Genomic DNA, 21,153 nt, shown 5'->3' with positions numbered 1-21,153 from the left:
TCAGCATAAACCAAAAGTGCCCCCACAAGCCCTGATTTCACAAAGGCTTCCAGCCAGCTATTGCCGGTGCTGCTGCCAAAAGTAACACAGCCTTGCCCTTCGGCCACACCAGCTGCTCATTCCGGGCCTCAGGCACCCCCTGTGCTGTGCTAGAGAAGATGTCTAACACAAAACTGGTTGATAAATGTAGCTGCAGTTAAAAGAAGCCTTTTTTTTTCCCGAGTTTGTATTCCTCATCAGTAAGGCTTCTCTGAAGCCACACTACCAAAGACATGTCAGACCGTAATTGTCTCCTAGGGTGAAACACCAAGGAAAAGAGGTGAGTTGAGGGCATTTTTCAGTCTTATCCTTGGCTGCAAGCCCGCCTTTTAGTTCCCACTGAAGGAGGTTAAGGCTTCACGTCTCATTACAGAGGTGTCAGAGCACATACAAGGGTACGCTCTGGCGTCGGGACAGTGACTTCTTGAAGCATGCTGCTTTCTTCAGCTGTGCTGGTGTGGGCATACCCTCAAATGGAGAGAGGCAATTTGAGATGTACGATGTAGTTGCTGTGAGGACCTAAATACAGAAATAAATCTGCAAGAGCTTTGATGCCGACAGCACCTTCGTAAGAAGATGCTGTAAGATAACACAAATAAAGGAATTATTCAAACCAGCTCTGTGTATCGAACACCTTCCTCATGCATAAAAGTTTCACAACTATATCGTATCTGACTCCGTTTCTTTTCAACAGATACATCTGGACTATATTAAACACTCCAAACGAGGGATCAGAGAAAGCAGTTTCTTGTTATTGTTCCATAAAAGCTACTTTTAATACGCATTGTAGAAATACCAGGCATTAAAAATCCATGAAGGATTCTCAGCGTTTAAAACGATCAACTGCTGTTTTGAGGTCTGAATTTCAGGGACTGCCTTGATACCTGCAGGGTCTCCGATGACTATTTTAGCGGTACTGAAAAGCTCTGCAGTTTTACATTCCGAACTCTGACCCACGCAGCTAAATAATATTTAACACTTTGCCAGATTTTCTTGCAAGGCGTGGGGCGGAAATCGACGATGATTTCGGTTATCTCCTTAGCATATTTCTATTTATTTACAAAGAACGTACAGCCACGTCCCATTTCCTTGCACGCAGAGGAAGCAAACGGGTTGGGGGGGGGAGCACTGTGCGGCAGTCCAAGTTTGCTGCTCTAGCCAGGATGCCTGCCCAGAAGAAGCTGTCCCTTGGCTTTTTCTCAGGGCCATGCACCACTGCTTCTCCCACTGTCTGCTGGCTCTCGCATGGTGTTTCCGGTCCCGGACATGCACACAGGCAAACACAGCTGCAACCAATCTGTGCTCTTGCTGCCGCGTTCGCAAGCCGTCCCCAGAGAAACCTCTCTGACTTTCCCCAAATTAGTGCTTGCTCATACGAGTGAGCTCATCTTAGCGCTTGGCCATGTAGCCCTGTGCCGTGGGCAGCGGTTTCTAGTTTTTAGCTATCTTACGCCATAAAAGAACTTAATTGCTCCTTCCTGAATGAAGCGTGGCCAGCACGCCTGTCAGTTTTAATGAGGTTTGTGATTGCCTATAGATCAAAGCTCTGCTCCGGTGGGTTTTTGCTCATATTGCATAAAGAGCAGAGGAGAAATGACCTCCAAAATAAATAGAACAACGAGGAACATAATTAATTTTCATATACAATTTCTTCTATGACTTGGCAAGCGTCAGATTAACTGCATAAAACAGAAGACTTCCTACAGAATGTTAATCCTCACAAGAACACATTATAATGAAGATTTCAAAAGTACAAGCACAACCTGTTTTTCATCTGAGACCTTGTCTGTATCATCTTCCAAACCACAGGCCTGACCCTGGGAGTGGAAGGACTGCTTTCAATAAACAAACCTTGATTTTCCAGTCCTGCATCATCATTTACTTCTGTGCAAGTTGCATGGAGACGTTACTAAATCCGTTCCAGCCTATTTAATAACTTCTTTTTTCATTGGTTTTCACAGGTGTAAATGCCTCCACAAAGTTCGTGGTAGCAGAGAGGCAAGCCCCAGTGGTTTTTACTAGCAGGGCGAAGAGGAATTATTTTTCTGAGAACAGATTAGTCATGTTGTATTACATGCTGTAACAACGGGAGAGAGTTCCCCGCTCTCCTGCGAATTTGGCATTATCAAGGAATATTTCTGAAACACACTTGTCTGCGGCCAGTAGATCTACTTTGCAGGGCTAATGAGAGACAGTTGTATTTCGTGAATGAAACTCTGAGTTAGAGAACAAAACAAGCCAATGACCATTGTTTTCCTTCAGCAGGACCTCCAAATATGCCTGCATTTATGAAGTGGATGGGGCTGGTCTTTCTCCTGTTCTTCTAACATGGTTCCCAGACAAAATGTCTCTGCTGCTACTGTTCAAGGAAATAAAGTTAAAACCCTGTGAGCAACAAACATGTTTAGGCATGCTGAGCATAATTTTGCTTCCAGTGTGGGAGGGTCCTAAATACTTGGCCTCCCCAGTGAAAGAAATGCACATTCAAGAAAGGCAGAAGCTGAATTAACCCTTCATTACCAAGCACAATTCTAATTCTAAATATTGGAGACCAGGTCTTCATTTCCTCAGGGCAGCTCTTTGTGCAATGTAAAAATTTTGGCCTTCAAATATGCTCTAAACAGGCTGACAAGCACATTTACAAACATGGTACTATCCTGCTGGAATTGCTTACCTCCGAGGAAGGCATACCAGTAAGCCATGTTTCTTACCAGCTGACTTTTGCCTTACTTCCACTGGACCAACATTCTTGTCTGCTTGATTTTGTCTGGTGCCGGAGCCTTCACTCAGGGCACGTGTACATCTTCGCATGACCCGTTGTGGCACTGAGCTGTCACCAGCCACTGTCAGAGTGCTCAGCAGCTGGGCTCTGCACCTGGAGGGAGACAGGAGGGGCGCAGGGATGAGAGCTGCACTGACCTTGGCCCCCCGAGGCTTCCTGCCCATCGAGCACATAGGCACCGGAGTCAACATGCTCTGAAGCAGCACCGGTGACTTTTCCAAGCTGTGGCACGCACTTTACTTCACACGTGCTGCAGTCTGCTGGCCTGTAAAACCAGCCTCTCAAGTTAAGAAAGCAGCGGAGCAGGAAAACTGGCAGCAAGGCGCAGCCAGCCACTGCTCCCCAAAGCCCCATCCCCTTGAGTCCAACTGATTTGGCAATGCTGACTTCATGTGGTGAGATGCGTTCGTATTCCCACTGCTCATTCTGGGGAAGAAAGGACGTACTGGGGCATAGAGAGAAAAAATGGAATGGGGAGTCATCTGAAGGTTGAGTCTCTTTCTAAGTTTGTTTTTTTTTTAACTATATTAACATTTGTCATTTAGCATTTCCTGTAACAAACCCACAGTGTGTGACAGACAATAAAAATCCCGCAGTGCCTTAAATGGGACTAATTATGTGAACAACAAGCTACCAGTGAGGATCATGATGCCCTCCACACGAAATAAATAAGCACCAGTTTCCACCTAATATTTGCTTCTTAGAAGTTCAAGACTAATCCCATTTGGCATATTTTAAGGAAGTGAGCTCTTGACCCCAAATGTTTATGGGCTGTAACAGTAAGCCCAATAAAAGAAAGGAAGCATATTTTAAAGCTGCTCTTAAAATCAGATTGGTTTTAGGCACAATTTTGAGAAAGACAGCGTTTCACCTCATGTTTCAAGTACAGGGGTAAGTGTGACTGATACAGCCCATCCAGACCAATAAGATGTTTCTTGCTATGAAGATTTCTTTTAACAAGGGTTTTTGAATATCTGCTTAACCCCTTACCCCTCCCAAGAGATATAATGTTGTACCACATGGGTTACCTTAGTTGCACCATACATATTATATACTGTAATAAAATGTTAAGGGACCTTTCTAGGTGAAATGCCACTAAATAAGACATCAGCTGAAAATCGGGAGAAAGAAAAATTTCATCTCAAACTGGTTTGGAAATAAATTAGTGTTTAAATATAAGTATTTAAATCATCTGCTGTCTGCAAAACATTCTAGATCAGCAGTTCATGGCACAACAATTATCAGATTCTTTTTTAGGTAAATAAAAGTGTGAAGTAGGTACAGGTGGGCTTCTATAGCCATGTTATCACTATTTACTGTATTTGTTAGAGCCATGTTTGTAGCCCCTTTTCTGAATGCTGTGTGCTGTAGGGACAGACAGGGGAGACGAGGAGGAGGTGTTGCCCTCTACGTCAGTGACCAGCTGGATTGCATGGAGCTCCGCCTGGGAATGGATGAGGAGCTGACCGAGAGTTTATGGGTCAGGATTAAAGGGAGAGCAGGGACAGGGGACATTACAGTGGGGGTCTGCGACAGGCCACCTGACCAGGAAGACGGAGCAGATGAGACCCTCTATAGATAGATAGGAGCAGCCTCATGTTCACGAGCCCTGGTCCTCATGGGAGATTTCATCCAAACTGATACCTGTTGGAGAGACAACCCAGCAGGACATAAGCAATCCAGGAGGTTTCTGGAATGCGTTGATGATAACTTCCTTCTCCAAGTGATAAAGGAACCAATGAGGAGAGGTGCTATGCTGGACCTTGTTCTCACCAACAAGGAGGGGATGGGGGGGAATGTGAAGCTCAAGGGCAGCCTTGGCTGTAGTGATCATGAAATGGTGGAGTTCAAGATCCTTAGGGCAGCGAGGAGGGTGCTCAGCAAGCTCACTACCCTGGACTCCAGGAGAGCAGACTTTGGCCTCTTCAGGGACCTGCTTGGTAGAGTACCATGGGATAAAGCCCTGCAGGGAAGAGGGGCCCAAGAAAGCTAGTTAATATTCAAGGATCACCTCCTCCAAGCTTAGGAGCGGTGCATCCCAACAGAGGAAGGCAAAAACACCAGGAGGCCTGCATGGATGAACGAGGAGCTCCTGGACAAACTCAAACACAAAAAGGAAGCCTGTACAAGGTGGAAGCAGGGACAGGTAGCCTGGGAGGAATACAGAGAAATTGCCCGAGCAGCCAGGGATGAGGTTAGGAAAGCTAAAGCTACATCAAGGGCAACAAGAAAAACTTCTATAGGTATGTCAGTGATAAAAAGAGGACTAGGGAAAATGTGGGCCCTCTCTGGAAGGAAACAGGCGGCTTGATTACCCAAGATATGGAGATGGCTGAGGTGCTCAATGACTTTTTTTGCCTCAGTCTTCACTGGCAAGTGCTCCAGCCGCACAGCCCAAGTCACAGGTGGCAAAGGTAGACTGGAAGAATGAAGAACTGCCCACTGTAGGAGAAGATCAGTTTCGAGACCATGTAAGGAACCTGAAGGTGGATAAGATGCATTCGCGAGTCCTGAGGGAACTGGCAGATGAAGTTGCTAAGCCACTATCCATCATATTTGAGAAGTCATGGCAGTCTGGTGAAGTTCCTACCGACTGGAAAAGGGGAAACATAGCCCCCCTTTTTAGAAAGGGAAAAAAGGAAGAAACATGAGACATCCTTATCTCTAAATTGAAGAGACATGGATTTGACGGATGGACCACTCGGTGGATAAGAAATTGGCTGGATGGTTGCACTCAAAGAGTTGTGATCAATGGCTCAATGCCCAAGTGGAGGCCAGTGAATGGTGGTGTTCCTCAAGGGTCAGTAATGGGACCAGTGCTATTTAACATCTTTATTGGCAACATGGACAGTGGGATCGAGTGCACCCTCAGCAAGTTTGCTGACAACAGTAAGCTGTGTGATGTGGTCGACATGCTGGAAGGAAGGGATGCCATCCAGAGGGACCTTGACAGGCTGGAGAGATGGGCCTGTGAGAACCTCATGAAGTTCAACAAGGCCAAGTGCAAGGTCCTGCACATGGGTCGGGGCAATCTCAAGCACAAGTACAGCTGGGCAAAGAATGGATTGACAGCAGCCCTGAGGAAAAGGGCTTGGGAATGATGGTGGATGAGAAGCTCAACATAAGCCGGCAATGTGCGCTTGCAGCCCAGAAAGCAAATCGTATCCTGGGCTGCATGAAAAGAAGCGTGGCCAGCAGGTCGAGGAAGATGATTCTGCCCCTCTACTCTGCTCTGGTGAGACCCCACCTGGAATACTACGTTCAGTTCTGGGGCCCCCAACGTAAGAAAGACATGGACCTGTTGGAATGAGACCAGAGGAGGGCCACGAAGATGATCCGAAGGCTGGAACACTTCTGCTATGAAGACAGGCTGAGAGAGTTGGGGCTGTTCAGCCTGGAGAAGAGAAGGCTCTGGAGAGACCTTCTAGCAGCCTTTCAGTACCTAAAGGGGCCTACAGGAAAGCTGGAGAGGGACTTTTGACAAGGGCATGTAGTGATAGGACAGGGGGTAATGATTTTAAACTGAGAGAGGGTAGATTTGAGTAGATCTAAGGAAGAATTTCTTCACTGTGAGGGTGGTGAGGCACTGGAACAGGTTGCCTAGAGAAGCTGTGGCTGCCCCATCCCTGGAAGTGTTCAAGGCCAGGTTGGATGGGGCTTTGGGCAACCTGGTGTAGTGGAAGGTGTCCCTGCCCATAGCAGGGGGGTTGGAACTAGATGATTTTTAAGGTCCCTTCCAACTCAAAGCATTCTATGATTCTATGACAGCTCTAGGGCTTCTGCTAAAAAAAACTCTTGTGTAACCCAAAGGCCACAAATCAAACTACAGATTTTTAAATTACGTGGCCTTCTGCCTCTATGAGATCTCAAAGCGTGCTTTGCAAAAAAATGATTAAGTTCAACGATAGCATGCTGAATTTCCACTGTAGGAGTCTTTACAGTTAAGTTCAACTGGCCCTGAGAAAATCAGGAAAAAACGTTCTGCCAAAGCTTTTGAACAGATAAGAAAGCACTCTACAAGCAAACAGGACTCAAAAAGTTCAGAGTTAAGACTCACTAGTTGGACAGGTCTGGAAGATGAGGAGAAAAGGGCAACCCATAGGGAGCAAACACTATGGAGGCAGGCAGAGAGCCCTAGAGGTTGGAGAGACAGCCGGCCCCGCTGGGCCCAGCTGCACAAACCTTTCGCTTCAAGGAGTCCTGTCTCTTTTGACTTTTCCAAGAATTAAAAAAAAAAAAAAAAAAAGAAGGGAGAGGGGGAAAAAAAAGGAAAGAAGATAAATGGGGTTCTTGTTACTTAGAGCCAGGAATAACCGACCAGTAAATTTCCATGAAGCAGTCCCTTCCCACACGGCCCAGCAGCGCGAACTTCGTTGGGGTGACACCTACCATCTGCCCATCACGATCACTGCCCTCTTTTTATATATATATGTATATATATATATATGCACACACATCTATACGTATTTGTATAAATTGTCCTTCCAGTGGCGGTGCGCTGAGGCTGCGCGCTGCCGGCGGAGCCGCCGCCGCGCTCCAACTCGGCTCCTCAGCTGCGGAGGAGGAGGAGGAGGAGGAGCAGGTTTCCGGCTGCACCCGTTTTAATTTAAATTTTCACTTCCTGAGGAAAGACGGGATTTTAATGGGATTTTTTTAGCCCGTACTGGAGTTAACGACACCCCCGGCGCCGCGCCGCGTCCGCAATGTCGCACCGCCCCCCGCCATGTCGCGCCGCGCCCGCCATGTCCCACCGCCCCCCGCCATGTCGCACCGCCCCCCGCCATGTCGCGCCAGGGCGGGGAAGGGGCGCCCGTCCGCTCCGCCGCGCTGCGCGGCGCCACCTCCCGCCCGCTAGGGGGGGCTGCCGCCGCTGCCAGCCCTCCCCGCCCCGCCGGCAGCCGCTGCGTCTGCGCGGCGCGGCGGGCTCCGGCCGGTCATGGCCGCCTCCGTGTTCTGCTGCTTCTCCTGGTGCAGGAATGGCGGCGCCGGCCACATCCCGCTGAAGGAGATGCCGGCGGTGCATCTGGACACGCAGCGTATGGGTAAGCGGGGCGGGCCTGGGTCTCTCCTCCCCGCGGCGGGAGCCGCCCGTGACGGGCCGGGGCCGGGGCCGGGGGGCGGACGCCTCCCCGGGGGAAGGCTGCAGGCCCGGCGCCCCGGGCGCCTCAGGCGGGTAACCTGTGAGGGAGGCGGGTGGCCGGGGCTGTGCTTCCCCGGGACGCTGTTGGCGGGAAGCTTGAACGCGGAGCTGGTGGGGGTGTCGGGTTGTTTAATACGGTGTAACGGTACCGGCCCGAGGGAGAATGTGCACCTGCCTTTGAAATTTATCAGCTCTCCTCTCAGTGAAGCGGACTGGGAAGGTCGCTTTTTGGCTATTTTATTAAAAAAAAATAAATAAATCTCGTTTTGGTTTATATTCAGTTGAAGCTCGTCAGCAGAATGAGTGTGTGGGAGCGTGCCTCAATCCCAGAGGGGATGTTGTGAGCGTGGAAGGCTGCCCGATGGGGGCTGAAGGTCTCGGTCCGGTTGGGCAAGGGATGGTGGTTGGGAGCAGAGAGGGGGATGTTATGGCAAGAAAGTTACAGAAGGAGCCAAGCCATCCAGAGTCTTGTCCATACCGCTTTTCAAGCATCATCCTTAGGATGAGCTATTCACAAAACCATGCCCAGGCTTTGTTGAGGAGAGAAGCAATCTGGGTCAGCTGCAGCAGAGCTGGGAGAAAAGCAGTGTGGCCGATCCAGGGGTCCAGGGCTCAAGCGCATTATTAGCCTGTTTTTATTCAGTTGTATCAGTGGACTTTGACTGTCTCCCATGTGCTTGGCCATGACAACAGTGCCTAAAGATGAAGCCTTCCACTGGAGAAAGAAAACTTAGCAGAGGGTTTTTTCTCTCTGTATTGGAAGGCATGTTTCTAGTGAAAGGATTTTTTCAGACGCCTTGCAATTCCATCAAACATTTCTAATCAATTTGCCTTTCCTTGTCTTTGCAGATTTTTTTTTCTCCAGTACATAGAGACAGGGTACAGGGCTTTGGTCTCACTGAATCCTTTCTGACTAAATTGTAAGTTATGCTTCTGATGTGGCTGAGCAACGTTATAATCAGCATGGTGCTGTAAAACCCAAGAGGCAAAATTAAAGCAGCATATGGATTTTAAATAAATAAACCCTAGTGGAAGGATGAACTAACCTGTAAACAGCCTTCTTTTTCTTACATCAAAGCATGGCCCATCATCATAATTCTCACAGACTAATGAAGCTTTTACTTGGGGCAGAAAGAACAAGAACTGTTCTCTATGTTTAGGGCTCTGAAGGACTGGTTCCAGACTTCAAAAAATGTTTTGAAGTTTTGTGGGTTTTTTTCTTCTTGCAGGAACAGATGTTGTCGTCGTTAAAAATGGCAGAAGAATATGTGGCACAGGAGGCTGCTTAGCCAATGCACCTTTGCATCAGAACAAGAGCTATTTTGAGTTTAAAATCCAGTCCACAGGTTAGTCAGCAAAAATGTACAACTTTAAACTTGGAAGGTATGTCAGATTGCCTGCTGGTGGTCAAACCTCCAATACGGAGCACATGCATCTTTCTAATTGCATCCTTGAACTTGTGAACTTTGGAGAGTTTTACAAGTTGTCATTGTGTAAAAGTAAATTTCTTTTCTTTTCTTTTTTTAATTTGTGGCTCTGAAATACTAAAAAGAATTGTAAGTATTTTACTAAAGGAGTGCCAATACTAAAACACTGTATTGTTTTGTATAGAGTTACATGCATGTTTTTCAGTTAGCATATTTTAGAAATGGTTTTTGCTAAATGAATGTTTATGACCATGTAAACCACTGTAGCTATGAAGTTGGGGTTTTTTTTAAATAGTGCAGTTTATGCAGCAGTATTTGTAGCTATTTGTCGACCTTCATTCGCTTTTAACATGCACTGTGTTTGCCCAAGCAAGGGTAATGCTCCTTGTGCTACACTTTGCTCTTCAAATCAAATGTGCAGTGCTTATTCCGACACCGCCTTATCAAGAGGAGCCTTTCAGCACTCTCTTTCGTCATTTGTTTTGCACAGATCTAATGCAAGGCAGCTGAAAGTGAACGAGATTTGGAAACATTACACCTTTACTAAATACAGTCAGCTTCACTAGTACAGAGTGCACTCCAGGCTTGCCGGTGTTCTAACATTAAAAATCAGCCTGTATTTTTAAAGACAACAGACGCTGTGAAAATGAAGCTGTTCTTTTCCTAAGTGTGTAGGGGGCGGGAAGAAGAAAGGAAGTGTTAGTCGAGAGACAGGCCTTACGACACCAGCTGGAGCTTGAACCTGGCGCTTTTTGGTTAAGGGCTGTTTGCATTCAGTTGGATTGGAGTGCAGGCAGCGCCAACACAAATTTGTCGAAAACACCTTGCGGTCAAACCAGTTGTTTAGTTTTAAACTACATATAAACCCCGGATCAGTCTTAACTTGACAATTTTAGTATCCTTTCTGCTGGGGGAGGAATCTACTGCAGCTGTTGTTCATATATGGTCATTATTCATGCAGATACAGTGTCCATGTTCTTATACTTGAGAAACACATTAAATAAAGTCGCCTGGTCCTTATGAGCCATGTCTCGTCTATTCATGTGCCCCAAGGCAGGAGAATTGTAGATTGCTTAACTTAAAACTTTAATTCCCAGAAGTGTTCCTGTGCCATCTATTAGGGGTTGTCTCTGGGGTCACCCTGACTATTGGAAAGTTTTCTGAAGTCTAATCTGAATCTTGTTCACACTGTTTTCCTTGTCATACTGGGCATGTAAGTATTAGAATAAACTGTTCTGCAGTTTTGTCTTTTGAAACTAATTTTCTTGTATTTTTTGCCTCGTTTTAGTCTTCTGTAGATTAAAGAGTCCCAGGCTGTTTTTTGTTTTCATCATCTCCTTAATAGATGATGTTTTTAGTTTCGATTGGTTTTGTTGTTTCTTCTAGAATATCTCTAATTGACCTGATTTGTCTTGAGGTATGATGCTTAAAATGAGTGCTTTGCTCCAGCTGCAGCAGCAGTACACATCCTTCATCTGCTGTGCATACAGTATGTCTGCTTTATGCATGCCATACATACAGAAGTTTTTGACAACAGTAGGGCACAGACTCACCCTCAGCATGTGGTCTGTGATAGCCCCCAAATTATATTCTGTGAACTGGTTGCCAAGTCACTATTGTGTTTGTGCCACTCGCTATTCCTACTTACCTGCTGTTCTTTGTAATTCAGACAAAGCAAATGCATTTTCCTTATTTCAGACCTATTAACCGATTTGTCAGGATTATTTAAAACTCAAGGGGCCTCTGAAAAGCTTGCAGTCCTGTCAGGTTGGTATTGGCAGCATGTTTAATAAGCACATCGTCATGATATCCAAGTCATGGATGTGAATACGGAAGAGTGTGTGACCTTGTGCATTCGGTGCAAAACCTCAAGCCCCACTTGAGTCATCTTTTTTGATTTGACAGAGTGCTGCTGGTGAGCAGTCCTGGAATACAGTTTTCTAACCAGTTGTGCATTCATATTGCTGTAACTGTCTAGATCATGTTTTCAATGTTGTATGAGTTTCAAAAATGTTACCAAATCATGATTATCATATTTACAATTTCTTCTTTTTCCCTAAGACTAGTCTAACCAGCTGAAAAAGGAAGTAGTGTTGTTCACAAATCCATGCTAGTTGAATTTATGTTTTACATCCTACTATAGTCTCAGAGTTTGTTTTCAATATTTTTCTGGGAATAAAGGTTAAACTATGTGGTTACAATTCTCTGAATCCTTCTTTTTCAGGATAGATGCTGTTTATCTTCAGTCTCTTGTGACTGCTTGTACTGGGCCTGGCCAGGATGCAGTTAATTTTCTTCATAGCAGCACCTGTGGTGCTGTGTTATAGATTTGTGACCAAAACCGTACTGATAACATGCTAGTATTTTAGCTATTGCTGAGCAGTGTTTGCACAGCATCAAGGCCTTCTCTGTTTCTCACTCTGCCCCCTGAGTGAACACGATTGAGGGTGCACAAGAGATTGGGAGGGGACACAACTTGGTGGATAACCCAAACTAACCAAAGAGTTGTTCCATGCCACATAATGTCACGCTCAGCAATAAAAGGGAGAGGAGAGAATTTAGGGAGGTTAGCCAGCTTTTGCTTGGGAATTGGCTGGGCATTGGTCTACCCCATGGGAGGTCGTGAGTGATTGCCATTGCATCGCTTTGTTTTGCTTTGCTTTCTTTCTTTCTTCTACCTCTCCTTTGCCTATTAAACAATTTTTGTCTTTACCCACAAGTTTTCTTGGTTTTACTCTTCCTTTCCTCTTCCTCCATCCCACTTGGGCCTTTGGGAGGAAGTGAGTGGCTTGGTGGTACTTAGCTGCCTACCAGGGCTAACCCACACTAGTCCTGGTCTTTCCAAGAGATACTTACTGGTAGTACCACCATGGCACTAGTTAAAAAATACATTCTTTCTGCTGTCCTGCTTCAGTTAGATAGTCTTCAAAATAATGCGTGTGTTTTTTCTTACCATATTAATGTCACATTTTAGGGATTTGGGGTATTGGAGTTGCAACCCAGAAAGCAAACTTGAATCAAATTCCACTTGGTCGAGATGGCCATAGCCTGGTAATGCGAAATGATGGAGCTCTCTACTATAACAATGAGGAGAAAAGTAGACTACCAGCAAACAACCTTCCTCAGGAGGGCGATGTGGTGGTGAGTTTCTTAAGGCTTCTTTATTTCCCCAACTGTTCCCAGAATCCTCTTATTTACAGCTCTGTGGTCAGAATGACCATTCCAGTCAAATTGTTTATCTTTCATCTTGCTGTTTGGAAAGCGCTGATACAAACTCCCGTTGTGTTTGAACAGATTAGCGGCCTGGATATCAGCGGACATCAGTCTCAGCACTGATATGTTTCTAAGGAGGGACAGGCTTTACCAGTGTTTGAAAAGTAGCCTCTGATGCTCAGTTGCAGTATCTACCTTATGGATAAGTCCCATCGCAAGGATCCTATGTTGTTTGAGATGAGACCTTCCTGAGCAAATTATGTGCTGGAATGCATTACTTAGCTATGCGCCATGCCCATCTGAACTCAGGATCCCGTTGCTAACTGGTTAATGATTAGAAGGACAGAGCTGAGCAGAGATAGGTCCTGGGTGATAAATGAATTGTATTTTTAGCCAAATTTTTGTAGGGAAGGAGAGATACTAAGTGGGGAGAGGGTAATGCTTACTGAGACAATTAAGAATGAGAGGAAATGGAGAATCTTAAGACTTTTTGAATCTTGTTATTCCAGGTTTCTCAAAACATCTTTAAGTGACTTTGTTCAGAGAGTTGTCTTTTATTGCTGTTGTTTTCTCAATGTCCCGTTAGAGATTTATTTTCAAAAATATGTGGGAGCAATGCAATGAAATTTAGATCTTTTATTGCCACTACTTTTTCTTGCTGGGTAACCTTGCCTCTATATAGCAATGGCTAGAAATTTTATCTTTAGAAGCCCTAAAAAGTTATGGTTGACTCCTCCATTCTTTACTCTCAGGTACTGTATTATTCTTTTAATCCCCTTCTGAAATGTTTTTTTTGGAGGGTTGCAGGCTGTTCCAGGGTTTGGCCAACGTACGTAGTCCGAACAGCTTCAACTAATCACAAAAAAGTAGCTGATGTGTTACTGCCAAATCCTCAGTTTTAATAAATTTCAATTTATTTTGTTCTGTCATGAAAATGGATTTCTGAAGTACTGAATGACAACACAAATTGTCACACTCAGCCATACCAAAACTGAGAAAAATCATTTAGCCAACAAATAAGCAATTTATTACCTTAGTGTTTGCTTTCTGCTCTGTAGTCAGCATATTTGTAGCGTTGTGTATGAAGCCGCGGTCTGCTGCTGCTGGCAGAGTGAATGAGCTGAGAGGGATTTCTGTATGGCAGTATGGATAGTTAGACTTAATTCATGGCATCACTCTTTATTAAAGTTATTTCCGTGAGAGGATATAAACAAGAAGTTGGCAAACTGCTTAATACTCAGAATAAGTGAAAATTTTGTGTTTCTTTAACTCGGTGAGTAATAGTTTGGAAGTTTGTTTTGTAAACTTAGTAAGATGCGGCGTGTGGAACTGTGCCGCATCCGAATTGAATGCGCGTTAAGGAATCCTGAGTATTTGAAAATACAAATGTTACTGGTCATTTATTAACTTCTAGTCCTTTGCAGGAATATTTCAAGTGAGATTTTGTAGGATACTGTGGTTTGCATAATGGTGTTAGAATCTGCCTGTGGCTAAGAAAGCTAAATTAAGTAGCAGTCTTATGTGTATAAACTTGATGCTTTTTTTGTTAATTTTCTCTGCTGTTTAGGGCATTACATACGACCATGTAGAATTAAATGTATATTTAAATGGGAAGAACATGCATTGTCCAGCTTCAGGAATCCGAGGGACTGTCTATCCAGTGGTCTATGGTAAGTCAGGGGTTGTCAAACTGTTTCACGGTATGGACAATATTTCTGTACCAAGTCTCTCTTGCAAGCTATGTATTCTTCTTAAATGGAACACACATCAGTCATTTATTTTCGGCAACTACAACAGTAAATTGCATGAAAATACAAAACTAGGAAAACACAAAAGTATATTTTCACCTAATTCTTAATGCTGCTTAATAGCTAGAAAAAAAACCACTGCTTACTGACTACTTACAGTGTCCACATCCAGCAAGCTGGGGAGTTACTGCACTCAGTCTAAAAATTGCCATGTAAAAAACCTGTGAAACAGATGAAAAAAATAAAACCAATAAATTTAAAGTAATGTAGACTTGTGGGCTAATCTGATCAATCTCTGAAGCTTGGTATGTATGCCTGGAATACTGCATTCAGCTCTGGAGTCCCCAACTCAAGAAGGACATGGAGCTGCTGGAGCGAGTCCAGAGCAGGGCCACGAAGATGATCCAAGGGCTGGAACACCTCTCCTACAGAGACAGGCTGAGAGAGTTGGGGCTGTTCAGCCTGGAGAACAAAAGGCTCCAGGAAGATCTTATTGCAGCCTTCCAGTACTTAAAGGGGGCCTACAGGAAAGCTGGAGAGGGACTTTTTACATGGGCGTGTAGTGACAGGACAAGGGGCAATGGCTTTAAACTGAAAGAGGGAAGATTTAGATTAGATGTAAGGAAGAGATTTTTCACTCAGAGGGTGGTGAGGCACTGGAACAGATTGCCCAGAGAAATTGTAGATGCCCCATCCCTGGAAGTGTTCAAGGCCAGGTTGGATGAGGCTTTGGGCAACCTGGTGTAGTGGAGGGTTTCCCTGCCCATGGCAGGGAGGTTGGAACTAGATGATGTTTAAGGTCCCTTCCAACCCAAACCATTCTATGATTCTAATGATTTCACATACTTCATAACTGCATTCAGTGTCGAATATGAATAGATACTGAATTGCTGTTTGTATTTCGTTACGGAAGTAATAACTTAAATGTAGTACTCGTACAGCTGCTTGCTGTATAGTGGTACAGCTCTTTGCTGCTCTACCAAATCGATGCCCAGTTTTGAAATCTAGCAATTGGTGAGCAAATTGTGGTAGCTGTTTTACCAGCAACCATTGATACAACACAGCAGTTCTGTACAAGAAACAAATACCCTATCCAATTAATCCTTGCATAGGCAGTTTGAGAAAGAATTTATGAATTATGGGAGCTGGAATTTGGCCAAGACCTGTGTTAATAATTTACTCTTCTGGAACTTGGTGGTGTTTTTTTTGTTCCCAAGTAGTCAGAATTCTGTTTAACATCTCATCCGAAAGGCAGCGCTTCCCCCCCTAGCTCAGTGCGTCATCAACGTGACGCTCCGAGTTGGCTTGTCACTTGCAGAAAATGGTAACTGCTCATCGGATTCCCTGTGTTACACCTACTCCAGTTTGTCTTTATTCCTATAGGAGCTTCATCTAAGTAGTAGCCTCTTCTAAAATCGTTTTGCTCTTGAGATACCATTAGCTATCTGATGAGGATAACTTTTTCATTTCATGGTTGGTCCTTGGTGAATCGTTGGCACATTCCCATTTATGTCTTGATACATTTGTAATACTGAATTTTATGAAGAGGAAGAAAATATTCTAGATGTGTTGTGGAGCCTTTGAAGTCTATAAACGTAGTTGACAAATGATATCTTTCCAAACTATTGGAGTGGGAATTTTTTATATGGTCATTCTGTGATGCGTCCTTGAGCCACGTGATGGCGCTGGGAATATGCTGTGGCCGGCAGCAGCTGCCCTGCGGCACTGCCGGATCTCCTTCTGCAAAAAGCCTCACTAGCAGCAGGAAAAGAGTTGCTGTGTAATAACTGATTGTTACATCTTCCCTACATTTTGGAAGCGGTGCTACATAGCATGAAGAACACAGGTTGCTTTCAGAAAACATTTGGTGGCATGTTAGCCTGCTGTAAATCGTCTTTCTCTCTGACTAAGGAAGTTCTGTGCCTGGGGAATGCAGTGACCTTTTATTGCCAGGCTCTTATTATCGTCTTCCACAAGTGGGCATAATTTCATCATAACTGTCATGTCTCCTACATATAGTTATAACAATTGAATCCTGCAAAGTGCTTCTGCATGCGACTTACCTGGTGTAGGCTTTAACTATAAATGTCCTTTAATGTGAACTACTTCTAGTTACGTGAAAGGATTAGACCGTAGAGATTCATAGAATGGCACAGGCTGGAAGGGACCTTAGAGATCATCTAATCCAACCTCCCTGTCATAGGCAGGGACGCCTCTCAACTAGATCAGGCTACTCAAGACTCTGTCCAACTTGGCCTTGAACACCTCCAGGGAGGGGGCATCCACAACTTCTCTGGGCAATTTATTCCAAAGTCTTACCACCCTCATACTAAAGAATTTCTTCCTAAGATCTAATCTAAATCTGTTCTCCTTCAACTTAAACCCATTTCCCCTTGTCCTATCAGTGGACACTCTTGTAAAAAGTCCCTCCCCAGCCTTCCTGTAGGTTCCCTTCAGGTATTGGAAGGCAGCTATTAGGTCCCCCCGAAGTCTTCTCTTTTCAAGGCTGAACAATCCCAGCTCCCGCAACCTGTCCTCGTAGCAGAGGTGCTCCAGCCCCTGGATCATCTTTGTGGCCCTCCTCTGAACACGCTCCAACAGATCTATGTCTCTTTTATGGTGGGGACACCAGAATTGGACGCATTATTCGAGGTGGGATCTCACAAGAGCAGAGTAAAGGGGGAGAATCACCTCTCTTGACCTACTGACCACGCTTCTCTTGATACATCCCAGGATGCAGTTGGCCTTCTGGGCTGCATGAGCACACTGCTGGCTCATATTGAACTTCTCATTTATAAACACCCCCAAATCCTTCTCTTCAGGGCTACTCTCAACCCACTTTGTGCCCAGTTTGCATTTGTGCCTAGGGTTGGCCCGGCCCAGGTGAAGGACCTTGCATTTTGACTTGTTGAAGCTCATGCAGTTAGCACTGGCCCATTTCTCAAGCCTATCAAGGTCCCTCTGTATGGCATCTCTTCCCTCAAGTGAGTCCATGGCACCACACAACTTGGTGTCATTGGCAAACTTACTGAGGGTGCACTCAATGCCATCATCCATGTTGCTGACAAAGATGTTGAACAGCACTGGACCCAGAACAGACCCCTGAGGGACACCGCTTGACACTGGTCTCCATGTAGACATTGCACCATTCACCACAACTCTTTGACTGTGATCATCCAGCCAGTTCTTTATCCATCGAGTGGTCCATCTGTCAAATCCAAGTTTCTTAAGCATTGACCCAATCCATAATTCAGACATATATATAGATACGTATCTTAAAAGAAACATGATAGAGCAGGCAAACACGGTGTCAAGCTTGAAAATGTAAAATAGAAAAATGGACTTAGAGGTTGTTCCCCACAACAGTTGTACCTCAGGCACTTTTGAGGAATTGAGATGTGAACACTGTGTAAGTACTACAGAACTGTACTAAAACACTAATAGGAGTTTTAACTGAGGAGTTAACTAGGAATGAAAAATTGCTGCCTTGGCTCTGAGATACCAAAACATGGAGATGAAGCTTTTCTGGTTTGATCTGGTGTTGCTAGTGTACCAGGTTTGTCCTGGAAGAAGTTGTCTTTGAAAGGGATCTTGCTTTTCTGTCTGCTTGAGTATTTCAATTTGCTAATGCAGTACATGAAAGCTTTGCCCTGAAAATCCTCAGCAGCTTCTTTTTTATATTCTGCATTGAAGGTGGTAACACCTGTGTCTCAGGTTACGCAGGGGATCCAAGACTAGGAGAGGTATTGTAAAAAAACCAGTAACTTCCAACATGAAGAAGCAGTCAAAGAAGCTTTCTTTGAATCACATGCTAAAACAGATGGTTTAACATCAACCACTACAGACATCTGAAACTTGTAAACCTCCAGAAAAATTGTTGCAGACAGCTGACGCTCCAGCAGAATTAGGAAGAGGACAGAAAAATAGGCAGCTGAGAAGGTGACAGCCCTGCAGTATGTATCTGGTAGTGTCCTTAATCTACTCTGCCCTCGTGAGACCTCACCTGGAGTACTGCGTCCAGTTCTGGAGCCCCCAACATAAGAAGGACATGGACCAGTTGGAGAGGGTCCAGAGGAGGGCCACAAAGATGATAAGAGGGCTGGAGCACCTTTCCTATGAGGACAGGCTGAGAGAGTTGGGGCTGTTCAGCCTGGAGAAGAGGAGGCTCCGGGGTGACCTTATAGCGGTCTTCCAGTACCTCAAGGGGGCCTACAAGAAAGATGGGGAGAGGCTGTTCAGGAGGGCCAGTTGTGATAGGACAAGGGGTAATGGTTTTAAAATAGAGGGAGGTAGATTCAGATTGGATATTAGGAAAAAATTTTTTACCATGAGAGTTGTAGAACACTGGAACAGGTTGCCCAGAGAGGTGGTGGATGCTCCATCCCTGGAGACGTTCAAGGCCCAGTTGGACGAGGCCCTGAGCAACCTGATCTAGTTGGAGATATCCCTGTTCCTTGCAGGGGGGTTGGACTAGATGACCTTTGAAGGTCCCTTCCAGCCCTAACCATTCTATGATTCTATGATTCTATGATCATAGGCAGCATCCTCATTGACTTAACCAAGGACCATTACTGACTAAAGTAAACAGCAGAAAAGAGACATTTTGGTCTCCTTGGGTATGTGTGTAGGGCTTTAGCAAGCTTGTTGAATAGATTTCTTTTAATTATGTTGTACATAGGTAATGGATGTATTGGAGAATATTCTTCATGGTTTGAGCACAGTATGTAATCTAATAAGATGGTGTAATAGAGGATGAAACTGTAAGTGTTCCTTCTCTCATTCCTTCTGTTTGATTCTCTTCTGCAGTTGATGACAGTGCCATCCTGGATTGTCAGTTCAGTGAATTTTATCATACACCTCCACCAGGGTTTGAAAAGATCCTCTTTGAGCAGCAAATCTTCTGAATGTCTTCGTACCGCAAATTTGCACCCTGCACTGTTGCAAAAGCTTTGTCGTCTTAAATAAAGCTTCACTTTACTTTTAGGAAACATATCTGTATTTTTAGTAAGTATTTGTGACTGTTGTCTGCAGAATTAACGTGTTAACTGCAACACCAGATAACTGTGTTGCAAATACAAGATTTCTGACAATGTTTTGTGGTTGCAAATGAGTGGTTTTGGGCAGGGTTTTTCTCTGATTTGTACTTGATGCATAAGGAGACAAAGGGATATTATTGACATCAGTATTACATTCAGTATTTTGAATAAACTGGAGCTCTGTGAAGCCAATGGTTCTTATACATATGACAGCTACGGAGATGGATAATTCTCACAATTTTTTTTCCCAGCTTTTTTCGCACAGAAGTTATGTGCTTTGTGTGAAGGAAGCACTGTGTTTCTAGTCTGTGATTTGGAATTGCGGTGTCCTGTTTGTGCACAGTGACTAATAACACGACGGCATAACTAGTAGATAGCTACTTTGTTTTTTTTTTTCAAGGTGTAATTTAATCCATTCCCTCAGTCTTAGACTGGTGAATATAACTTATCCATTTCCTCTAGCTTTTCACTTGATTTTATTGGGACAAATAATAGGACGCTTTCTAGTAATGCTTTTTTGTTGAACCTTGAAAAGTAAACCTGAACACTACCTGTGTTTTTGAGGACCACCATGCTGTGTTACTCTGTGAGGAGAGTAAGTACAGATCACTCAACTTGGGTATGCAAAGAGCAGGGGAAGGGTGTGAGATGTTATGGTGAAGCCTTACTTCTAAACTGTAAATTAGATTATTCTTTTATGGAATATCGTATTTAATTTCTTTGTGAATCATTTATAAATTATTAATGGCTAAGACATTGTTCTAAAATGTGATGCCCTTGAATATAAATTGAGATGCTTTTTTTCCCCTCTTGTCACATGTTTAATATACTTCCTAGAAGAATTTTTATTGTAAAGGGAATCTTCATACTGGATGTTTGTGGTTTTTGTTTTGGCTCTTCCTGGGTTCATGCATTTGCATAAATGAATGATTTTATTTAAATATTTTTAGAAATTATCTGATTCTGAAATTTTCAAATACAAACAGCTTTCTCAAAGCCTTTCACCTTATGATTTTCTGCATCTGTCTTTTCATTCTGAGTATCCTGTATTTTCCTTCCTTTTAGCCTTGTTATCACATGACAATGTTGGGTAGAACTTTTTGATCTGAAAAGAATGATGCCCTTGTCAGCATTATGGTATAAAGCTCAGGAGATTAGAGTGCAGTTCTATCGTGTCTCCTTGAAATCTCTTCTTTGCTGTGCTCAGATATGTAATCTGAGTTATACGAAACATTCATATATTTCGTTTCAGTTTCCCCAGTAGACGTGGGAGCAGCTGTCCCTGCTAGGTCAGAGGGTTCTGTGGTGGGTTGACCCTGGCTGGACACCAGGTGCCCACCAAAGCCGCTCTATCACTCCCCCTGCTAAGCTGGGCAGGAGAGAGAAAACATAATGAAAGGCTCGTGGGTCAAGATAAGGAGAGATCACTCAGCAGTTACCGTCACAGGCAAAACAGACTCAACTTGGGGAAATTAGTTTAATTTATTACCAGTCAAATCAGAGCAGGATAATGAGAAATAAGGCCAAATCTCAAAACACCTTCCCCCACCCCTCATTTCTTCCCAGGTCTGCCTCCTCCCCACAAGCAGTGCAAGGGGACAGGGAATGGGGGTTGCAGGTCAGTTCATCACACCTTGTCTCTGCTGCTCCTTCTTCATCAGTGAGAGGACTCTTCACACTCTTCCCTTGCTCCAGCATGGGGTCCCTCCCACAGGAGACCGTCTTCCACAAGCTTCTCCAATGTGAGTCCTTCCAGTGGGCTACGGTT

General features: G+C 44.4%; 1 protein-coding gene across 2 annotated transcripts; it reads left to right on the top strand.

Annotated features, from left to right (window-relative positions):
* The first annotated feature begins 7,747 nt into the window (after positions 1-7,747).
* SPRYD7 (SPRY domain containing 7) lies at positions 7,748-19,754 on the top strand. 2 transcript variants are annotated; one of them, XM_086620741.1, is made up of 5 exons: positions 7,748-7,863; positions 9,191-9,307; positions 12,363-12,529; positions 14,169-14,271; positions 19,156-19,754. In XM_086620741.1, the coding sequence occupies exons 1-5, from the start codon at positions 7,758-7,760 to the stop codon at positions 19,251-19,253; spliced, it is 591 nt and encodes a 196-aa protein (XP_086476867.1). In that variant the 5' UTR covers positions 7,748-7,757; the 3' UTR covers positions 19,254-19,754. The 2 variants fall into 2 exon arrangements, with proteins under 2 accessions (XP_086476867.1, XP_086476875.1); XM_086620749.1 differs by lacking the exon at positions 9,191-9,307.
* Positions 19,755-21,153: the final 1,399 nt, after the last annotated feature.

Source organism: Tauraco erythrolophus, chromosome 1, assembly GCF_009769465.1.
Source record: "Tauraco erythrolophus isolate bTauEry1 chromosome 1, bTauEry1.pri, whole genome shotgun sequence".
In the NCBI taxonomy this organism is placed as follows: domain Eukaryota; kingdom Metazoa; phylum Chordata; class Aves; order Musophagiformes; family Musophagidae; genus Tauraco; species Tauraco erythrolophus.
This window is presented reverse-complemented; position numbering and strand designations above follow the sequence as displayed.

Excerpts from the sequence above, each read along its gene's own strand:
- SPRYD7 (XM_086620741.1), top strand. The coding sequence starts at position 7,758 with ATGGCCGCCTCCGTGTTCTGCTGCTTCTCCTGGTGCAGGAATGGCGGC. Across the intron at positions 7,864-9,190 it reads TCTGGACACGCAGCGTATGG|GAACAGATGTTGTCGTCGTT; the intron begins GTAAGCGGGGCG and ends TTCTTCTTGCAG. Across the intron at positions 14,272-19,155 it reads TGTCTATCCAGTGGTCTATG|TTGATGACAGTGCCATCCTG; the intron begins GTAAGTCAGGGG and ends TCTCTTCTGCAG.